The sequence below is a fragment of the Patagioenas fasciata genome, chromosome Z, assembly GCF_037038585.1.
Source record: "Patagioenas fasciata isolate bPatFas1 chromosome Z, bPatFas1.hap1, whole genome shotgun sequence".
NCBI lineage: Eukaryota > Metazoa > Chordata > Aves > Columbiformes > Columbidae > Patagioenas > Patagioenas fasciata.
Window position 1 is genome coordinate 27816450 of NC_092560.1, and position 17558 is coordinate 27834007.

General features: G+C 43.0%; 1 protein-coding gene and 1 long non-coding RNA gene across 4 annotated transcripts in view; one reads left to right on the plus strand and one right to left on the minus strand.

Annotated features, from left to right (window-relative positions):
• The first annotated feature begins 1553 nt into the window (after window positions 1-1553).
• On the plus strand, window positions 1554-2576 carry FOXB2 (forkhead box B2). 2 transcript variants are annotated; one of them, XM_065861485.1, is made up of 2 exons: window positions 1554-1970; window positions 2049-2576. In XM_065861485.1, exons 1-2 carry the CDS (start codon window positions 1554-1556, stop codon window positions 2574-2576), a joined length of 945 nt encoding a protein of 314 aa, XP_065717557.1. The 2 variants fall into 2 exon arrangements, with proteins under 2 accessions (XP_065717557.1, XP_065717556.1); XM_065861484.1 differs by having other exon boundaries at window positions 1554-2576.
• A 952-nt stretch (window positions 2577-3528) lies between these two features.
• Window positions 3529-17558, minus strand: part of LOC139826438 (uncharacterized) — a 42272-nt gene continuing 28242 nt past the window's right edge. Inside the window, exons 2-3 of one of the 2 annotated variants that reach the window (XR_011736503.1) lie at window positions 4277-5290; window positions 3529-4195 (exon numbers count right to left, since the gene is read on the minus strand). This is a non-coding gene — a long non-coding RNA (uncharacterized lncRNA). Of the gene's footprint in view, window positions 5291-17558 lie in introns of both variants that reach the window. The other variant, XR_011736502.1, reaches the window with a different exon arrangement.

Sequence of the window (17558 nt, forward strand, 5' to 3'; positions counted from 1 at the left end):
ATCATTTCAATGCTGACACCTCCTGTAGCATCTCGCTAATTGAGCTCTGGTAGCTGCTTGCGTTGGGCAGGATTTCTTCCAACTCTAGCGGCAGCAAAGGGAGCAGGCTTGCCTGTTTCTCACTCAAATCTACAGTCTGCCCACTATAGTACAGTACGTTTGGAGGATAGATATGAATTGTTGCACTGTTCATTGATTCCTACTAATGAGCCAGTATAAATCAACACTGGCGCTAAGTAGCTATCTCGAAGCGCTCGGAGGATGCTTTGGCTGGTTCTCTCACTTGTTTTCTACGAGCCGCATGGCGGCCAGTAACAAGAGTTGGCCGTAACGATTTGGAGTTAAGACCGTAGGACTTTTTGCATCTCTCTTGTTTTCCTGCTAGGCTTCGAGTGGCTTTCTAAACTTAGTGTAAGGGATGTAAAGAAATTACTCCAAAGGGCCTTCGGAGTTTCCTGCTTGATGATACCCGGGGCTAGTTTGACGCCCGTTTCCCTGGAATGCTTGGCACGACTTGCTTCTGGGAGGAGGAAAGCTCTCGCCCATTTTCCACCTCCCAGTGGTGCGGTGGCCTCGGAGGCCCTTTGCGCTTGCTGCTGGGAGACAGGCTGTGCGGGACCGAGGGGCGAAAGGGGAAGAAAGTGGATACGAAGGCTAAGAAAGGGCTAGCGGGGAGAGAGGAGAGGATGGAGCTTCCCCGTGGGGGCTGCTGTTCCCTGTCTGGTGTTTTGAAACCATATCTCCCTCTCACATGGCGTTTCCTCAGCCCCCCTGGATCCACCTTGCCCTGCTGAGGAGGCGTGAGTGAGAGAGGAGTCGGGGAGACGTTTCTCGCTCCTTTTCCACGACTCGTCAAGTCCCCAAGCCGCTGTCATGTGATAGCAAAAGAGCAGGAGCTGCGGGGGTCTCCCGACTCGGGCATCATTACAAAACCGCGCTGTAGCGCGCAGCCCCGCCACAGCCAAGGCGGCTGCCGCCCCGCTAGCCTTCTCTCCCCGCCGGCACCCGGTTCTCGCCTCTGCTGTCCGCTGCAAACTTTTGAGGGGACACCGGACAAATCGGTGAGAGGGACGTTTTTATTTCCTTCCTCCCTGCCTCTGCAGAGGTCCGGGGTAATTTCATGCTCCCGAGCCCTTGTTGCCTGCGGAGTACCAACTCCAGCAGCGTGTTCCAGGCGGCAGCGGGGAAGCCCGGGAGACTCGGCAGTCTCCAGGAAGAAAGCAGGGACAGCAGCGAGAGACAGGACCTGCCTTCCCGTGCCTCCCGAGGTCCCACGGCCTCGGCGGCAGTTGCTTCTCTGGCACGCAGCGGGGTGGCAAAGCAAGCACAACCCGCGGGGCGAGGCTGCCCCAGGGAGCTGTGTGTGGAGTCCGCCGGCGGGACGCGGGGCAATCCCTCCTGAGCCGGGCGGGTGGAGCCCAGGATGTAGGGACGTTAGCGGGGCAGGGCAGCGCCCCTTCCGACATCCCGAGCCCTCCGTGAGGGGGACAAATCAGAGCTCGGTGCAGCGCGGCGGGGTCGTGCGGCCGCGGGAGGGCTGCGGCGGGGCGGCGATGCCCAGGCCGGGGAAGAGCTCTTACAGCGACCAGAAGCCGCCCTACTCCTACATCTCCCTGACGGCCATGGCCATCCAGCACTCGGCCGAGAAGATGCTGCCCCTGAGCGACATCTACAAGTTCATTATGGAGCGGTTCCCCTACTATCGGGAACATACTCAGCGCTGGCAGAACTCCCTCCGCCACAACCTCTCCTTCAACGACTGTTTCATCAAGATCCCGCGCCGCCCCGACCAGCCGGGCAAGGGCAGCTTCTGGGCGCTGCACCCGGACTGCGGGGACATGTTTGAAAACGGCAGCTTCCTCCGCCGCCGCAAGCGCTTCAAGGTCCTGCGCCCCGAGCATCACCTGCCCGGCGGTGGCGGGGCGGGTGGCGGCGGCCCCGGCAAGCCCCCGGCTCCCGCCCCGCACATGGTGCACTACTTTCACCCGCAGCCGCCGCCACCGCCACCACCTCCTCCGGGCAAGGTGCCGGGGCTGGCGGGCTCCGAGGCGGCCGTGGCCGCTGCCGCGGCGGCGGCCGCCGTGGGGAGATTGCCGCAGTTCTCACCCTACGGGAGCAGCCAGCCCTCGGGCTTCAAGCATCCCTTCGCCATCGAAAACATCATCGGTAGAGATTACAAGGGCGTGCTGCAGGCCAGCGGGCTGCCTCTGGCCTCGGTGATGCACCACCTGGGCTACACGGTGCCCAGCCAGCTCAGCAGCGTGGTGAGCTCCATGTGGCCGCACGTGGGGGTGATGGACTCCGTGTCCGGTGTGCCCGTGTCCCCCGACTACGGACCCTTTGGAGTGCCCGTGAAGGCGCTCTGCCACCCGTCGGCGCAGACCATGCCCGCCGTCCCGGTACCCATCAAGCCGGCGCCGGCCATGCCCGCCGCCTCGGCCATCCCCGCTCTGACGGTCGCCGCCTCACAGATCTGCCCCGCCGCTTCCCCGGCCGCTGCTTCACTGCTGGAACAGACCGCGAGTAACACCACTGAGGGCAAGGGCTCCCTCCACTCCGTCCTGGTGCACTCCTAAAGGGCAAGGGGTCGGGGGAGTAAAGGCCCCCAGGCTCCCAAAGGAGAGCAGGTGGGGACCCAGGCCATGCGTGCGACGCGGAAACCTGATCGATCCCATGACTATTCCTCTACTGGTGTCTGTGTTTATGTTGTGTACAATCAGATTATTTGAGAGCCAGGTCGCAGGTAAGAGCTTTTATCGTCGTTAAATATCGTTAGTAGCGGAGAGGTGATGTGAAAAGTCACAGCCGGGGCCAGAAGGGGTGGCTCGGAGGACGGTCCCAGCAGGGAAGGTCTCCTCGCCACCCCGACTGTCTGCGGCCGTGCAGCCCGGGTACTCCGCCGAGCCTTCCTCCCGGGGCGGCCGACAGGCAGGTTTCTACTCGGGGCCCGATGGAAGAGGGCTGTAGTCTGCCGGGATTCTGGGGAATCAGAAGGGTAAAACCCCTACTGAACGCTGCTTTCCCCTCTCCCCCGAGAGACAGGAAACCTCTGCCCCAAACTTGCTCCGAAAGACGTGGCCAAAGCGGTTACTTTGGACCCTGGTGAGCTGTGGGATCTCAGGATGTGTAACGCTGACTGTTTAAAGAGTAAGCTTTAAACAGATAGATTAATTAATTAAAAGTGGGAATTTAAATGACAACGACACTGACGTCGAAGGGCTCCTTTAACTAACGATCACTTGTCCTTCCCCCTCATATTTTACAGTCCATCCCAATATTTCACGTCGGAGGGCAGTACCTTAGGAGGGACTGAAGCGTGACCTGGCCTCTCAAGCTGTGTGTGGGTGTCCGAATTCCCTAGTTTCTCATTAAAACAGCCCCGCCATGTGTAGATTGTGATTTTCACATCACCTTTCACCGCTCACAGATACCGCTATTTTGTATGTGTTGCTTGGCGTTTCTTCCACGTGAGTGTGAACACTAAAATCGCGGAGGGTGGAGGGTAATGAAGAAAGCCAACAAAAAAAATGGATTAAAAAATTATTCGGGAAAAGCACTTTACTGAAAATAACCTTCCAACAGACGAGAGGTCTGTGTGAAGCAGAGGGATCAGAAGTCAGAGAGCAAATGCACTGGCTGGTGAGTCCCGGCTGGTTTGTGAGTGATTGCTGCCGTATCCTGTCTGCCCTGCTGTACACCAGTGCTCATTAAAGCCCATCTATTCATTTGCTTCTGCTGGTGCTCATGTTTCAAATACTCGCCTTTTACACCGGTTAAGAGACGCGTGCTCGTAGCGTAGGTTCGCCTCCCTTACTCCCCAGTGCCCGTCCCCTCACCCTCCCCAGACAGACGTACCCAAAAGTTTTCTTGACGGCAAAGCAGGGGGATTTACAGGGAGAGAAGCCTCTTAGAGGTAAATCGCATACTGCTGCAGAGATGCTTTGACTCGCTGCCACCCGCAGCTCAAGAGCGAAGCACCGGCCGTCGTATCTGAGGAGGAGGCACTGGCTCGGATCCAGATCCCGCTGAAGGCAGCTGGAGTTTTGCCACTGGTTTCAGTGAGTGCTGGACCCCAGGCGCTGCCAGGGATTTCCCCGCCTCAGGCTGGCCGAGTTGCCACGCCCCGAGAGGTCAGGTCGCAGTTCCAGCCCCGGGGGAAGGGTACCCTGTGTCAGGCTTGTTCTTCTTGGTGGACCTGCAGCCAGAAAAACTATCGCTAGGAACAGCAAAACTGCTTGGCTTCGCGTGCTCGCTGCCCAAAATTTTCACCACTCACCGTTTGACCGCTTCAAATTCAACCGGAACTGTTGAATTTCTAGTTGTTCCCTCTGCTCCAGAGCGGGGTTAGACCTTAATTTCCAAAATCATAGCACGTCCAGCGCTGAAAAATACTGCTGATAATGTTACGTTGATGAGGCACGGATCGGTATCACGGCTTAGAAATCGGACTGGAAGGGGAAATTGCCTCTAAAGTTTTGCAGCCAGACAAATCGAGCAGGTATTCGACATCCAGAAGAAATTAAATTAAAAAAAAAAAAAAAAGCTTCACATTTTCTTTATTCTGCTGTCTTCCTTTTCAGGCAGGGAGGCAAGTTGATATTTCTGCCGCTAAAAAATAATTGCTTATAAATAAATGATAAATCGCGAATACCGGTAGTTTTGTATAGCTCCAGGTACCTAAATATCTTCCACCACTCTCAGTGTGGCTGCTGTCCAGGGCTCGAAAGCATCTGTAGGAAGATGAATTTTCCCCACACGTTGGTCCAAGGAGCAAGAGGAACGGGAAATGCGGAGCAGGAAAACAGTTAATCCTCCTGGGAATTATTCAGGGGATTCCGGAGACTTCTAAGATTCTCGATAATCTTCTAAATTCAATCGCGGGAAAACTCTAGCTGGTGCCAGGAGGTCGGTCCGGGAAGCACCGCGGCACTGGCTGCGCAGCAGGGTGTAGGCAGCGGGGCTGCCGCCGTTCGACCCCGGGCAGGGAGCGGGCAGCGGACGGGGTGGGTGTCGCGACAGAGCCCGGCTGCCAGAGCACTGGTGCGCAGTCGAGGAGGGGTTGAGGCTCGGAGCTTCAGCTCACACCTCGGGTGGGCGCTCCGGGAACAATCGCTCAGACAGCGGTTTGCGGGGTAAATATGCGCTGTTTGCAATAGGCTTTTCTCATCAGAGGTAGTTTTAGCGGAGAGGGGAGCTTAGGCCCCGGGTCGATCGTCCGGAGGGTTTAGTGTAACTCCCAAGGCAGTTGCCTAGACTTTGTGTGACCAAAAGACGGTGTTCTTTTTCGTAGCTGGTACAATAAAAATTATTAGGGGGTCAGAACCTGACATTTCACATTGTTAGATGGGAAGAGAAAATTAACCAATCAAGAAATATTTTCTAACTAGTTTACACATTTTTTCCTTATTTTTAAGAACTCCATCTCTAAACATTGCCTTTGCAATATTACACCAATTTTGTATCAACAGCCAGTAACCCCAATACATAAACAAAACCAATCCCAATGCTGCTCGAAAAAAACCAATGGTATAAGATTTATAGAAATGAAATAGTATCCTTTCTTCCAAGCAGAGGAGCAGGTGTAAGTTGGTGAAGGGTAAGATTTTCACTTGACAAACCAAACAGAAAAACAGTCCTGTGCTAACTACTAGATTTTGTTGTCTGCTGTACCAGTATGCCTCATGCAGCAACTGCTTGACTTCAGATTAAGGCACATACGTGTTCTGCACGTTCTGCTCAGGCAGATGAGCTTTCACTGAATGGGTGCAGACAGGATGGTTTTAAACAGAGGCAAGTAGGACAAACAAGTTTAATCTTCAAATCATTAGATTGCCAAAAGTAGCGAACTAAACGTTTGTGTTAGAAGAATGGAGGCCTAAGAAAAGGCATTGATTCCACTCCAGTATGCTTCTGATCTATTGTGGCTAGCTAATGTAGCAATTATTATTGCTACCTGTGGGAAACTATGCCCAACCAAGGCACTGCTTTGTGTATTTTGAGTCCATAGGGCATGCAGGTCAAGAAAGACAAGCACATGCAGTAAGTCCTCTAGAATTAATGTGTTTTATTGTTTGAAATATGATAGCAGTGTTTCAGTGACTATATTTTGATCTCAATGACACTTCCTACAACATAACTACTGAAATTCTGAGCTCCATTGACTCTGTCCTGAAGCCTCTCTGGCCAGAAATTGATCTGGCAAATCTGCTTGGAATTTTGCTGCTGCTGTGGAATCAGATTTCCCCTTTTATTGTAAGTTTTTATTTCAAATGATTATCCATAAAACCTATTTTACTATACAGTCATCCCTGTGAGTGCTTGGAATTCATAATAGTTTCATTAATTCATTCATTCAATTTCACCTCTGCTTCTGGAGTTTGGCTGAACACATGGTTAGATTAATAGCTTTAGTTAGGTAAACCAGGTATGATTTTAGACATCTATATGCTAAATACAAACCTCACTGCCTACAGGTCCCTATCCTGCAGATATTTAACCATGTCACAAATGGTCCTCTCTCTTTGCTCATATCATGTGATCACTGGCACTGTCCATGTAGAAAAGCCTAATGGTCAGAGCACTCAGAACCTCTGAGGGAAATTTTAGTTCAATATCACTTCGACTCAAAAGGATTCAAATTCGCATCTGTGTATCAAAATCAGCCAACTGCAAAATGGCAGACAGAGAAAAGTCATGCTTTTTTGTGAAGTCATGGCATTACATAGCAACAATAAATCTAAGTTTCATGAAATGTGAAACAAGCCACGGGGCCTGGGTGCTTTTCTGTGAAGGCAGAGTCCAGCAGCCATGGAGAAAATACATAATAGATGAAGAGAAGGATAGGAATAAATGGCAAATTTTCACATCAGAGTGTCATACGGACTGGTGTTGGGTGTCCCAGAAATTTGTAGTTGTGGTATGCAAAAGGTGAGTTATGGACAGGGAAGTGACAGATGCTCACTAGTATTAAGACATTCAGACTAATAAAAAGGAATAGCTGACAAATTTGGAGTTGCTGAAAGACATTCCCACTGAGTCTCACAGGATAATACAATTGAAAATTAAATTCACTTTTGGTATATGCAAACTGATATGCATGGGGAAAATAATCCTGATTTTATATACACAAGAATAGGTCCTGAATTTAGGAGTGTTACAAAGTTATACTGGTTAGCTCTATGAAAATGTTGGCTCAATTGTCACTAGCTATGAAAAAAAGCAAAATTACTAGGAAAGGAATGGAGGACACAAGAGAAAATATCATGTCCCTGTTCAAACCCTAAGCAAGCTTGCATGCAACACAAAGTTCTGTGAGTGGGATACAGAGAGAATCAGGTAGAATAATGAAAGTTACATCCTCTGTACAAGTAGCAATTCAATAGACAAAGACTCTTCAGGAAAGCAAGGATATACAGGGGCATATGACACAAGTTTATAAAATCATGAGAGACCTGGAGAAGGCACACATGCTCATTCTTTCTCTCAGTACCTGAACTTGGAGTCATCAAAAGGATTCAAAGCAAACAGAAAGAGGGGATACTTCACACAGCACTTACTAGAATACTGCAATTTATTGTTGCAGGATGTTGAGGGTGTTAAAATTTTACATGCACTTGAAGAACAACTGGAAAATTAATGTAAGATAAATCTACTGGGGATTGTTCTATAAAAAGTTGCTACCTCTTGCTTGGATTTGCTATGCTAGTAATGTATTTCTGAAAGTATCATCACATGCTTTTTCTGTGCTACTCTTTCTAGAGCACCCATTGTTTGCTTACGGTTGGAGACAGGACACTGGGCTAGATGAACATACAGAGTGACCTATAACAATTGCTCTTAATCAGAGAGGGGATCAGGGTCTCCCGTTCCTAGCCAAGTGTCCTAAATTGAAGCAATGTTTTAATGTTATTTCAGTGTATTATATGTGAGAGAAGACATCATGGATGCATGCAGAAATGCAGAGGCAAAGAATCCAAACTCCTAATTGTGCTATTTGTGTATGTTTCAAATGAAAAATACTTTTAATGGTCCAGGAATGCCCAAGTTCCTCTTTCCAAGGCAAGTGCCTCCCTGACTGGATTGATATGCTTATTTTCTGGTGAATTTAATTTTAACAATTAGAAAGTTTCAGCATGAGAGACTGAGAGCCCTTTTTATACTATGCCAACATATCTGATGGAGTAGACTGAACATAGATATGGATTTGAACCCCTTCAAAGATGGAGGAATAACTCCAGACATCTGTGTCCTGGCACTATAACATTGGGCATGTCTATGCCATGCATGTCTGAGGCATCCATGCTGCTCTAGGCATTGACAGACATGTCAGTGTATTGCTTTTGTCTATATCTGCTTTTCTGGTTACAGGACCAGTGAAGAGAAACTGTTTGCCTTTTGGAGGAGAAAATAACCAAGTTCTGACACACACAAAAAACTCCAACTCTAATGCTGAGCTTCACAGAGTTATAAAATATATGTTTTAATGAAACTGACATTTGTAATATACCACAAAATCTTGTAATATTTCTCTAAACTTCATGTGGATGCTTAATCTACACTGGGAGAGGTACTAATTTTCAATAAGATACAGAAATTTGTTTTTAAGGCAAAAGACCTAGGAGAAAGGTGTAAGTCCACACTGCATGGACTGTTTTTATTATATATCACTCCTTAAAACAGTAATTGGACAATAGACATTAACAGCCCTTTGAACCAAGGGGACCAAGGATGTTCTACTTTTTAAGCTAGAGAGTTGTCTTAAAGCACTCATTCAAAAAAGTAAAAACAACTTGATCTTCTGTATCAACTAATCACTGCCCCTTACTGTCAAAAGGTAGGTTTTTGGCTGAACAGAGTGTTACAGTGAATAAATTATTAGGGAAATGATTCTTTTACAGGTAAGGGTTGCTAATATTTATTTATCATCAATATTGACTCTAACAAGAAAGGCTTTTAACTCCACATACTACACAACAAACTCCCAGTGTGGATCGGTTCTTCCTTTCACGATGATCTGAATAATATGAAGCTCATAAATTATTAGTTCTGGATAAAAGTGCAGAAAGAAAGGAGAAAAACGTGTGTTTATGTACTGCTTGCACCATAGAACTGCTACTCTAAAATCATCATTTGCAAGGAAAAATGTAATAGAACTTAGTAATGTGATTGTAGTAGCTATTTGTGTTTTATTAACCTACTGCTTTACATAGGACATGTGATTTGGATTTATCTCCTCTTAATGCTCGAAATTAGAGTTTTCTTAATCACCATGTGGTATTTTAACTGTGGTTGGTATGAATTTGAACCAAAACAGATATTTAAATCTGCAAATGATTGTGATACTTCATATACTTAATAAAATGTGTAGCTCTAACTGGTAGGGGCTTACATCTTGCTTAACTGATTTTTACTGAATGGTTGTGAAAAATCTTTCCTGGTACACCTCAGCTTTGAAGAAAATGCAATATAACATGGTACATTGCTGTCTGATTATCACACTATACAGTTTTTAAAGTTGAATAGGACTACTGGGATGAAACCTAGAAAGGAAACCAATTTATCACTTCTTCTTCAAGTATTTGCAACAGACACAAAGACAAAACAATAAGAGGATTAATATGATGCATCTTCAAAATGAAGTTCCACTAGTGAAACAGATAACAAGTGAAATCATATCCTTACTGAGCTTCTGGTATATTTACATTAGATTTGTTTACAAGCTTTTTAAAAAACTACAAATAGCTTAATTTACTCAACAGTGCTGAAAACAAACAAACAAAGAAGCAAACAAAATAGTAGGTTGAAAACACCGTCTTAAATTGTGGGTCAAAATGCATATTACTCCAGATTTTACATTTCAATATATTCTCTGCTTTGAAAATGTATCTCTGGATCATCAACACATTTCATCTGCAAACCTCCAGGCAGAAATCAAGGGAAAATACATTGAAAAAATTAGCTTATTAGGCTGACTTTATTTTGAAGGACATGGAATTTGTGAAGGAAAGAACAATAAATATAAAATGCAACTTGCATGCATCAAACGCAAGCTATGGTAGAATAGCTTGATGCTTTTTTCTCGTAACCAATTTTTAGTGAAAATAAAAGTAGTGCAATAGACTGAATGTTTAACAGAGCTTTAGTAAAGAGTTTGATATCATGGCAGATGATCAGTGTAAGTAGAGGAGGACTAGAACCTCACACAAAGCCTTACTATACACTGAAATAAGGTGAAATTAAGTAACATGGCATGTAAATTTATGCATTTTAGGTCTTATAACAAGGGTATCTGAGGAGGTTTGACAAATACAAGCAACTCAGAGGATTCTTTTTTATTTTTTTTCCCAACAAATAAATAGAAAACTCACTGATTATTCAGGAATATGAATGAAGGTCAAGAAAGAAATTGAAAGTTCCCATGACTTCCTATCACCTTTAGCGTACATACAGGGGTCTTTTAGTCATCCCCATTCCTTCCTTCCTTGCATAGTACTTTTTAATCGACTACTCTGAGTTTTATTAGTTTCTGATTGTGTCTACAGCTCCATGATACCAAACTGAAAAGTGTCTACTCTACCATCCATATTCTCACAGTCTGACTGTGCATTTCTCCTGAGTTCTGGAGCACGCAATTTTGTGATCAATTCTCTATCCATTGTGAAGAAATACTAGCTTAGCAGGTGTTTTGATGTTATGTCATTTTGTCAGCTACTGACCATCTACAATTTCTTCAGTGAGAAGAATTTTTATACAGAAGTTAATCCTGCTGCCAACAGATTTAGTTTTCCCAATAATGCCTCAGAATCATCACAAACACACATTCCTCCCAGCCAGGAATCAGAAAACTGCCGAACACAACTACATTCCTTTGGTCTGTTGAAAATTAAAACTGTCACTTGGAACTTCTCCCTATTTAGATGACCATGAAGAAGAGTGAGATCACACTAGTGGCAGTGATTTGCTGCCATCAGAGAGGCATCTTGTGAATACCAGCAGTTTTCTGGAAGCCCCAGGAGTGGGGAGTGGGATTTTCTTGGAATTCATGGAAGGAGAAGGCAGGAAGAGATCTGTCACTGCTGGCTGATAATAGCCTATCTTTCTAGCACAAGAATTTTGGTGTAGAGGGTAGCTGCAAGATCTGTACCAAAGTTTCATTGTCTTCTCCTTGGGGAATTTGACTTCTGAATGCCAGGAAAGCTTTCACATACCTGTTCAGGCTGAACTTTTTCATCCTGGTGTCAACAATCCCAAGGCTGGGGATTGCCTTTTCTTTAATTCACAGCATTACTGCATCATTTACTGTCACACAATTAAGTCAATGAAAACAAAATCTCTGGCACTTTTTCATAACCTATGAAGGAAATACTGAAGTCAAGAAACCTGTACCAATGCAGCCTGAAACAAACAATTTTCATCCTACAGATGGGAACATACTAGTTGCCTATGAGATAAATTTTCTTATTGATAAGCATTACCAAAAATATTACAGAGTTGGTAAACAGAATTTGGTTTAAATTATTTCACTTCTGCTTCACTTACACTTTTGTTTGTTTGTTTGTTTTTCCCAATAATGCTATCAATGCTGTTGAAAGAAAATCTCCAGCTTTAAAACACAAAAAATTACACGGAGAGTCTCATGCAAGAAAATAGAAAGTTTATGGTGGAAGTTCCCAAGATTGCCAATGCTTGGTGAAATGTGATACTTCAATCTCAAAATTTTGGAAGGTCATTTTTAAAGTTCTACATAACACTTATAGCTGTCATGTCAAAGGAATTAGAATTGTGCATGAATCAGCTTATTAACAGAGAAAAAATCACAAGATGTGGACATAAATTTTTGGCTTTTAAATATGAAAGGGATTTTCTATAGCTTTTTCTCAATCAAAATTAATGAAGATACAATGAAGATGATTCACAAAATTAGTCTTTGTTGGTAATGATGAAGATATTTTTATTTTCGATATTTCTTTGATTTTAGAATTTCTTATTAAATATTTAGCAGGATACTGGCATCCAGGTGATAATTTCTGCAGTAGTCACAGAAGGCTGAGAGGAAGGGTAGGTCCACATGGTTTCTATTCAAATCTGTCTGGTGGATATAACGAAAGGAAATGATTTAGTTTTTTTGACCCACTAGGGCCAGGACATTTCGAGACTTCTCTATGTGTTCCCAAACTCTTCAGTACCATTCCTGTACTTACAGGAACACTTTACTTTCTAACCCACTAGGCCAAATGATGGAAACACTACAGGATCTGCTTAGTGAAAGGCACTGCCATAACAAAGGAATAGGTAAACAAAACTCAAAGCCATAATGTTTTCATTCATTGGGAACTTGCAAGTCAGAGGAGAAGTAAGTATTTTCAGTCTACTCAGGAAATTAGGGGTCTAGTCAAGATCAAGTTTTTGTCATTCTAGATGTTTAACAGGGATAGATGTAGAAGAAAAGAAAGGCACTACTATCTTATTTTACAGGTGAATAACAGAAAGAAACCCCAACTTTGCTTAGGTAGCTGGTAGCAGAGTCGGAAGCTGTATCTAAGTATTGGTTCAAGCCTAACTTGCAAGCTTCTATCATATTCTCTTTCATGGGAAGATCTTTCCATTTTGATAGATCCCTTTTAATTCAATTCTCAGAAATGCACAGATGAAAAAAACCTAAAGTCTTATGAAACAAAACATTGCATTGGTAGTACTCTGGAATAGATGCTGCTACCTGTCCTGCTTGGAAGAAAGCAGTAAAATCCACTTATGCTCTCATAAAAATAACCTTTGGGTCCCAGCACTGCCGCAGAGACCAGCTGAATTCAGACAAATTTCCTGTTTCCTTTGAGCCCCATCTGAGTCAAATATTTTCATTTTCTTACAGAGCTAAGCTAGTTAATCAGGTTTCCCTTTGGGCTTTGTGGTTTCTAATTAGCATTATCCCTTTTCCAAGGGCCATAGAGTTTTGGCTCCCTGGAAGAACAGCGTTACTGTGCCTTGAGGTCCTGATGCTGGTAGATGGCAGCGTCCAGCCCCAAGTATGGATAGATGGATGGATGTCAGCTTTTTGTTGTTGTGCACTTAACCAATTAGGCAACTGCTTTCAGCTCTAGCATGAATACTACCTAGTTCTTTTCATTTATGCAGGTCTCTGTTTGTTCTCAATAATTTTTCTTATCAAACCTTTCCTGCTTCTGTATCTAGCAGAGACAAAATACTGGAAGGTGGGGGATGAAAGCTGCCTAGAAGCAGTAAAAGATGTTGAGAGCTTGTTAAATATTCTTGCAGACCCTTCTCCCAAGAATTTCCATGAATTGTGTTGTCATCAAAATGCTTATGGGGACCCTAATGACCACAAAGGATTCAGCTGGACCACCCAGAACTGCAAATGCTAAAAGAAGTTTCAAGGGCCTCTTGCAGGATTAAAGTTGCTCCCCCTTTAACATCTTGAAAATATTCTATGAGGGCCTTCCCACCATCATCAAGTAATGAAAACTTTTCTTTCTACTCATCCAATCACTTTAGCATCACTGTGCTGCCTGAAAGCGAGACCAGAAGAAAATATCCACATGTGAGACTGACTTGCCACACGTGTTATGTCACAGCAGTAATACCATTGGAAAACTCATATTCTAACGGTTTGTGTATCCTGATGAAATCTAATTGATACACTACCTGCCTATAGAATAAGCACTGACTAGTGTAACCTTCATAATGAAGAAACATTCAAAATTACCCTGTCTGTCAGGGACTAATCTAATGAAGATGCTACTGATGGTTCTTCCATGAATCTTGCGCTAATAAACCTTTCATTTCAACAGAGTTATCCAGTCTAAACCTTTTACAAATGAAAAGGGCAGGATGCATTTAATGACTTAAACTCAGTAGGAGAAAGGAGAAATGACCTCACAAGTAATAGATATAGCTAGGCAGGGAGTTTGGGAATTGGCAGTTAGAAATCATGTGTACCTGGATACCACTATAAAAGAAATAAATTGTACTGCTTTATAGCCATTGAAATATGTAGCTACGTGGATCATACACATAAAACCAGTACAAAATCACATTGTTGAATAATAATATTCAATTTACTATCATAATTCAAATTGAATGAAACCTATTTATTCTAATATTTCTATTAAAAACATAGCTATTTGTCCGGAAGCATGTTCATAAGATAAATAAACTGCAGTAAAGCTCAGATACATTACTTTAAAGTAATTGTAAATACATCACTGAGAGATCTTCTCCCACCACTGGAGACAAATTGAATTGAGGATGTGGGAAATATCAGACATCTGCTATATTAATGCCATACTTTTCCTGAGGGTTGTTGCATCTGATTGTCTATAGTTATGACCTGAAAGACTGCTATCTTTGTATCTCCTCTGCTAGTGAACGTGCATCACAGGCCGAAAATGCAGGGCAAAGAGAGGACCATATAGCAAGATCATAGATAGTACAAATGGCAAACATTCCCACTTGTATCTGATGTTCATAAAATCTTACAGCAATTGGCCTGCATTTTAAGCTGGACAAAAGTGCTTGCTTTGGCCTGTTGAGAGACTATCCAAGTCCATGACAGTTTCACTGTTTTAAGAGCAAGAGCTTTTAAGGGCATGTGTTTTGGAGATGCTCACGTTAAGACAAAAGTCTTCTTTATGAAGTGCTGAAGCTGCTCATCTTTACAAAGTGAAAATTGGCATTGGTCTCAGGAAATTTGTGGAGACCCAGGGCAGATCATTTCAGCATGAGAGAATATATGAATGTAAGAAGACTCCCTCATTGAGGGGAACAAGTTTCAACGTATTAAAAGCCCAACATTTTGCCTTACATTCTAAATCCTTTTGTAATCCATAGGCAACATATCAGATACAACAGAGATGGAACATAACATGCACAGGAACTAACAAGGTATGATCACAGTGTACTCTCAGATTACACTGTGGTTTAGCATTTCCTGTTTCTTCTTCATGCACCATGATGTAGATTTCCCTAAAAGTAGGTGAAACAGGTTGAACTCTCATTAAAGGCCAATCAAGTCACATGTATAACAGCATTCTTCAGTTAAAAGAAAGACTTTACAAATTAATCAACAGGACAAAGCTTCCAAAGCCTACATAAAATCTTTTAGCACATTTAGGAAGATTATGGCTTCATGTACAACCCTTTGGCTTCTCTGAGATATCCTCAGTGCCTTGCCGAAACCTTCCCCCTCCTGCACCTGGACCCTAGCTCATTGTGTTATAAGGAGGGTTATTTTGGCTTGGAGAGAAGAGGACTTTCATGACTTCAAACATGGACACTAGATCAAGTTTTTATCTTCTCACATAATCCTGTCTTTGATGTCACCAGACTGATGCCGCTCAGAATAGAAAGAGAAAGCTGTGAAAAGAGGCCCAGTTAATTTATACATTTAAGTGCTGCTGTTCTAATTCACCAGTGTAGCGTTGTCATTGTTTTCTGCTTTGCATCCTAAAGGCAGGCTTACACTGGGCAATTATGAATGGCTCCTCTGAACAAATAATTGAAATTCGCTAGTTGTGGGATATGTTTTAACAATGTCAGGATTGGAGGTGCGAGGTCAAATGTATTCCCAGTGGCACTACTGAAGTTACAGGCCACTCTTTTCACTTGCCTTGAAGGATGAGTATTTGTAACACACATTAACAGCAACTAATCAGGTAAGCTGCATGAGACAAATAGCAAACATGAACACAATATTTTGCATTTGTCTTCAAGCCAAACCAATAGTTTTGTAGCTAAAATAACAAACCTTCAGAAGGTGATGCGGTAAACTTCTTTGCAGCATGGAGACTATTTGGTGAGAATTAAACGGGTAAAGATACACAACATTTGCAAAATCCTCCTTTTGCAACTGCACAAGGAGACAGCTATGAAAAAGGTGACTGACCCTATGTACAAATGCCTCTGCTGAAAAATTCCACTAAGCTACTGGTGGAGTGACAGTTCTGTAATGAATTAGCTTTCATTTAACATAGCAATTAAAAAAAAAAAAATGTTGTTGAAACACCAAACTGAAGGATTACAAGACATAATTTCTGCATAATTTACCCCGCAAAGCCAATTATTTAGTCTTTCACAAAACAACTAAACCCAAATTATCCACAGCCAAATTATCCATTTTCTAGTGAATCTGTGATGTAAGAATTTTGTGTCAAAGTCCATTGAAACAGACTTTTGTGTTTCTCATAAACAAAGCAAGACTCTGTGTGCACACACAGAGAACGGAGGTTTTCTGCAGAAACAAAAAACATGACATAAAATAACTTGCCAGGGTGAAAGTTAAATAGATAGGTCTTTTTTGTCTCATAATGGAATGGATTCACTAAAAGAAAATGGGTGTATCCAAAAGTAAAACAAATACCTCACCAATTCAAGGATCTTTATGCTTAGAGATCATTGTCATGAACCAAAACCAGAGCCGTTTATTATTCCACTTTCATAAAAACACAGTATACAGGATAAACTTTCCATTTTGTTGGTTGCCTTACCAGTGCACAAAATGTACTTGGTCCAAGGCAAAGTGCAATCTGATACACATTATATTTTTAATCTTATTAACTTGAGAGAAGAATTCACAAAGTACACATTATTGAGACTTCTATAATTTGCTTCTAATACCGCTTCTCATAATTCCAGTACCAAAACTCTGTTGTTCTCACATCTAAACATTATGCAGACTAAGGCTCCACACTGACAGCTAATGATTCTAAAGCAGAAAATCTAATTTTTTAATATAAAATTTTTCTCTCCAGTGCCTGACATCTATTTTATATTACCAACACAAATAAAATTTATCCATAGGCTCTTTCAATTACACATTATTTCCCCTTTTACAGTCTTTTTTTATGGCTATTAGAGTTTATTTCAAGGGACACTTTCTCTGTGTTTTTTTCTGCTTTCTAGTGCAAGGTTAACATGACTTATAACCTAATTTATGTTTATTACTGCATTATGGTTCTGACTGTATCCCCATGAGAAACATTACTGGCTTTCACAACTACCTTCCTGATGATCATAAAACAAATATTGAACAATGAAGGAGGCTTAAAAAAATCTGTCTAAAATTGAGGATTCGCTGCTTAAATACAACACAGATTCTTTGCTGTGTCACTATCTGCAGTCTTTTTACTACTGTGTCTTTTTGATGTAAGAAAGCTTAGATTGGAGCACTGGCCCATCTGTGCCAGTCTACACCATTGATTCCATGTCTTTTGGAATAGAGAATAGAAGTCTGAAAAAAAATCTGTACAGTAATCAGAATAAATAAAGGTCAAGGCAAGGAAATGTCATAGCTCTGCTTCGTTCCTACTGACATCAAAAGCAAAAGTACCACTGACTTTACCAAGAACTGGATCAGACTCTTGTTTTGGTGAAAACCTTTAGATCTGCCAGTTCTATATGCAAAATTACTGATATGTTCTGCATTTCTGGCACATAGTCACAATTGCCTAGGGATCAAGCATATTAAAGGAGATTATCCACTCAGAATAAGGAGCAGAGCTATCCCATCTCAGTAGGTGTGGGGAAACTTTAACATCAGCGTTATA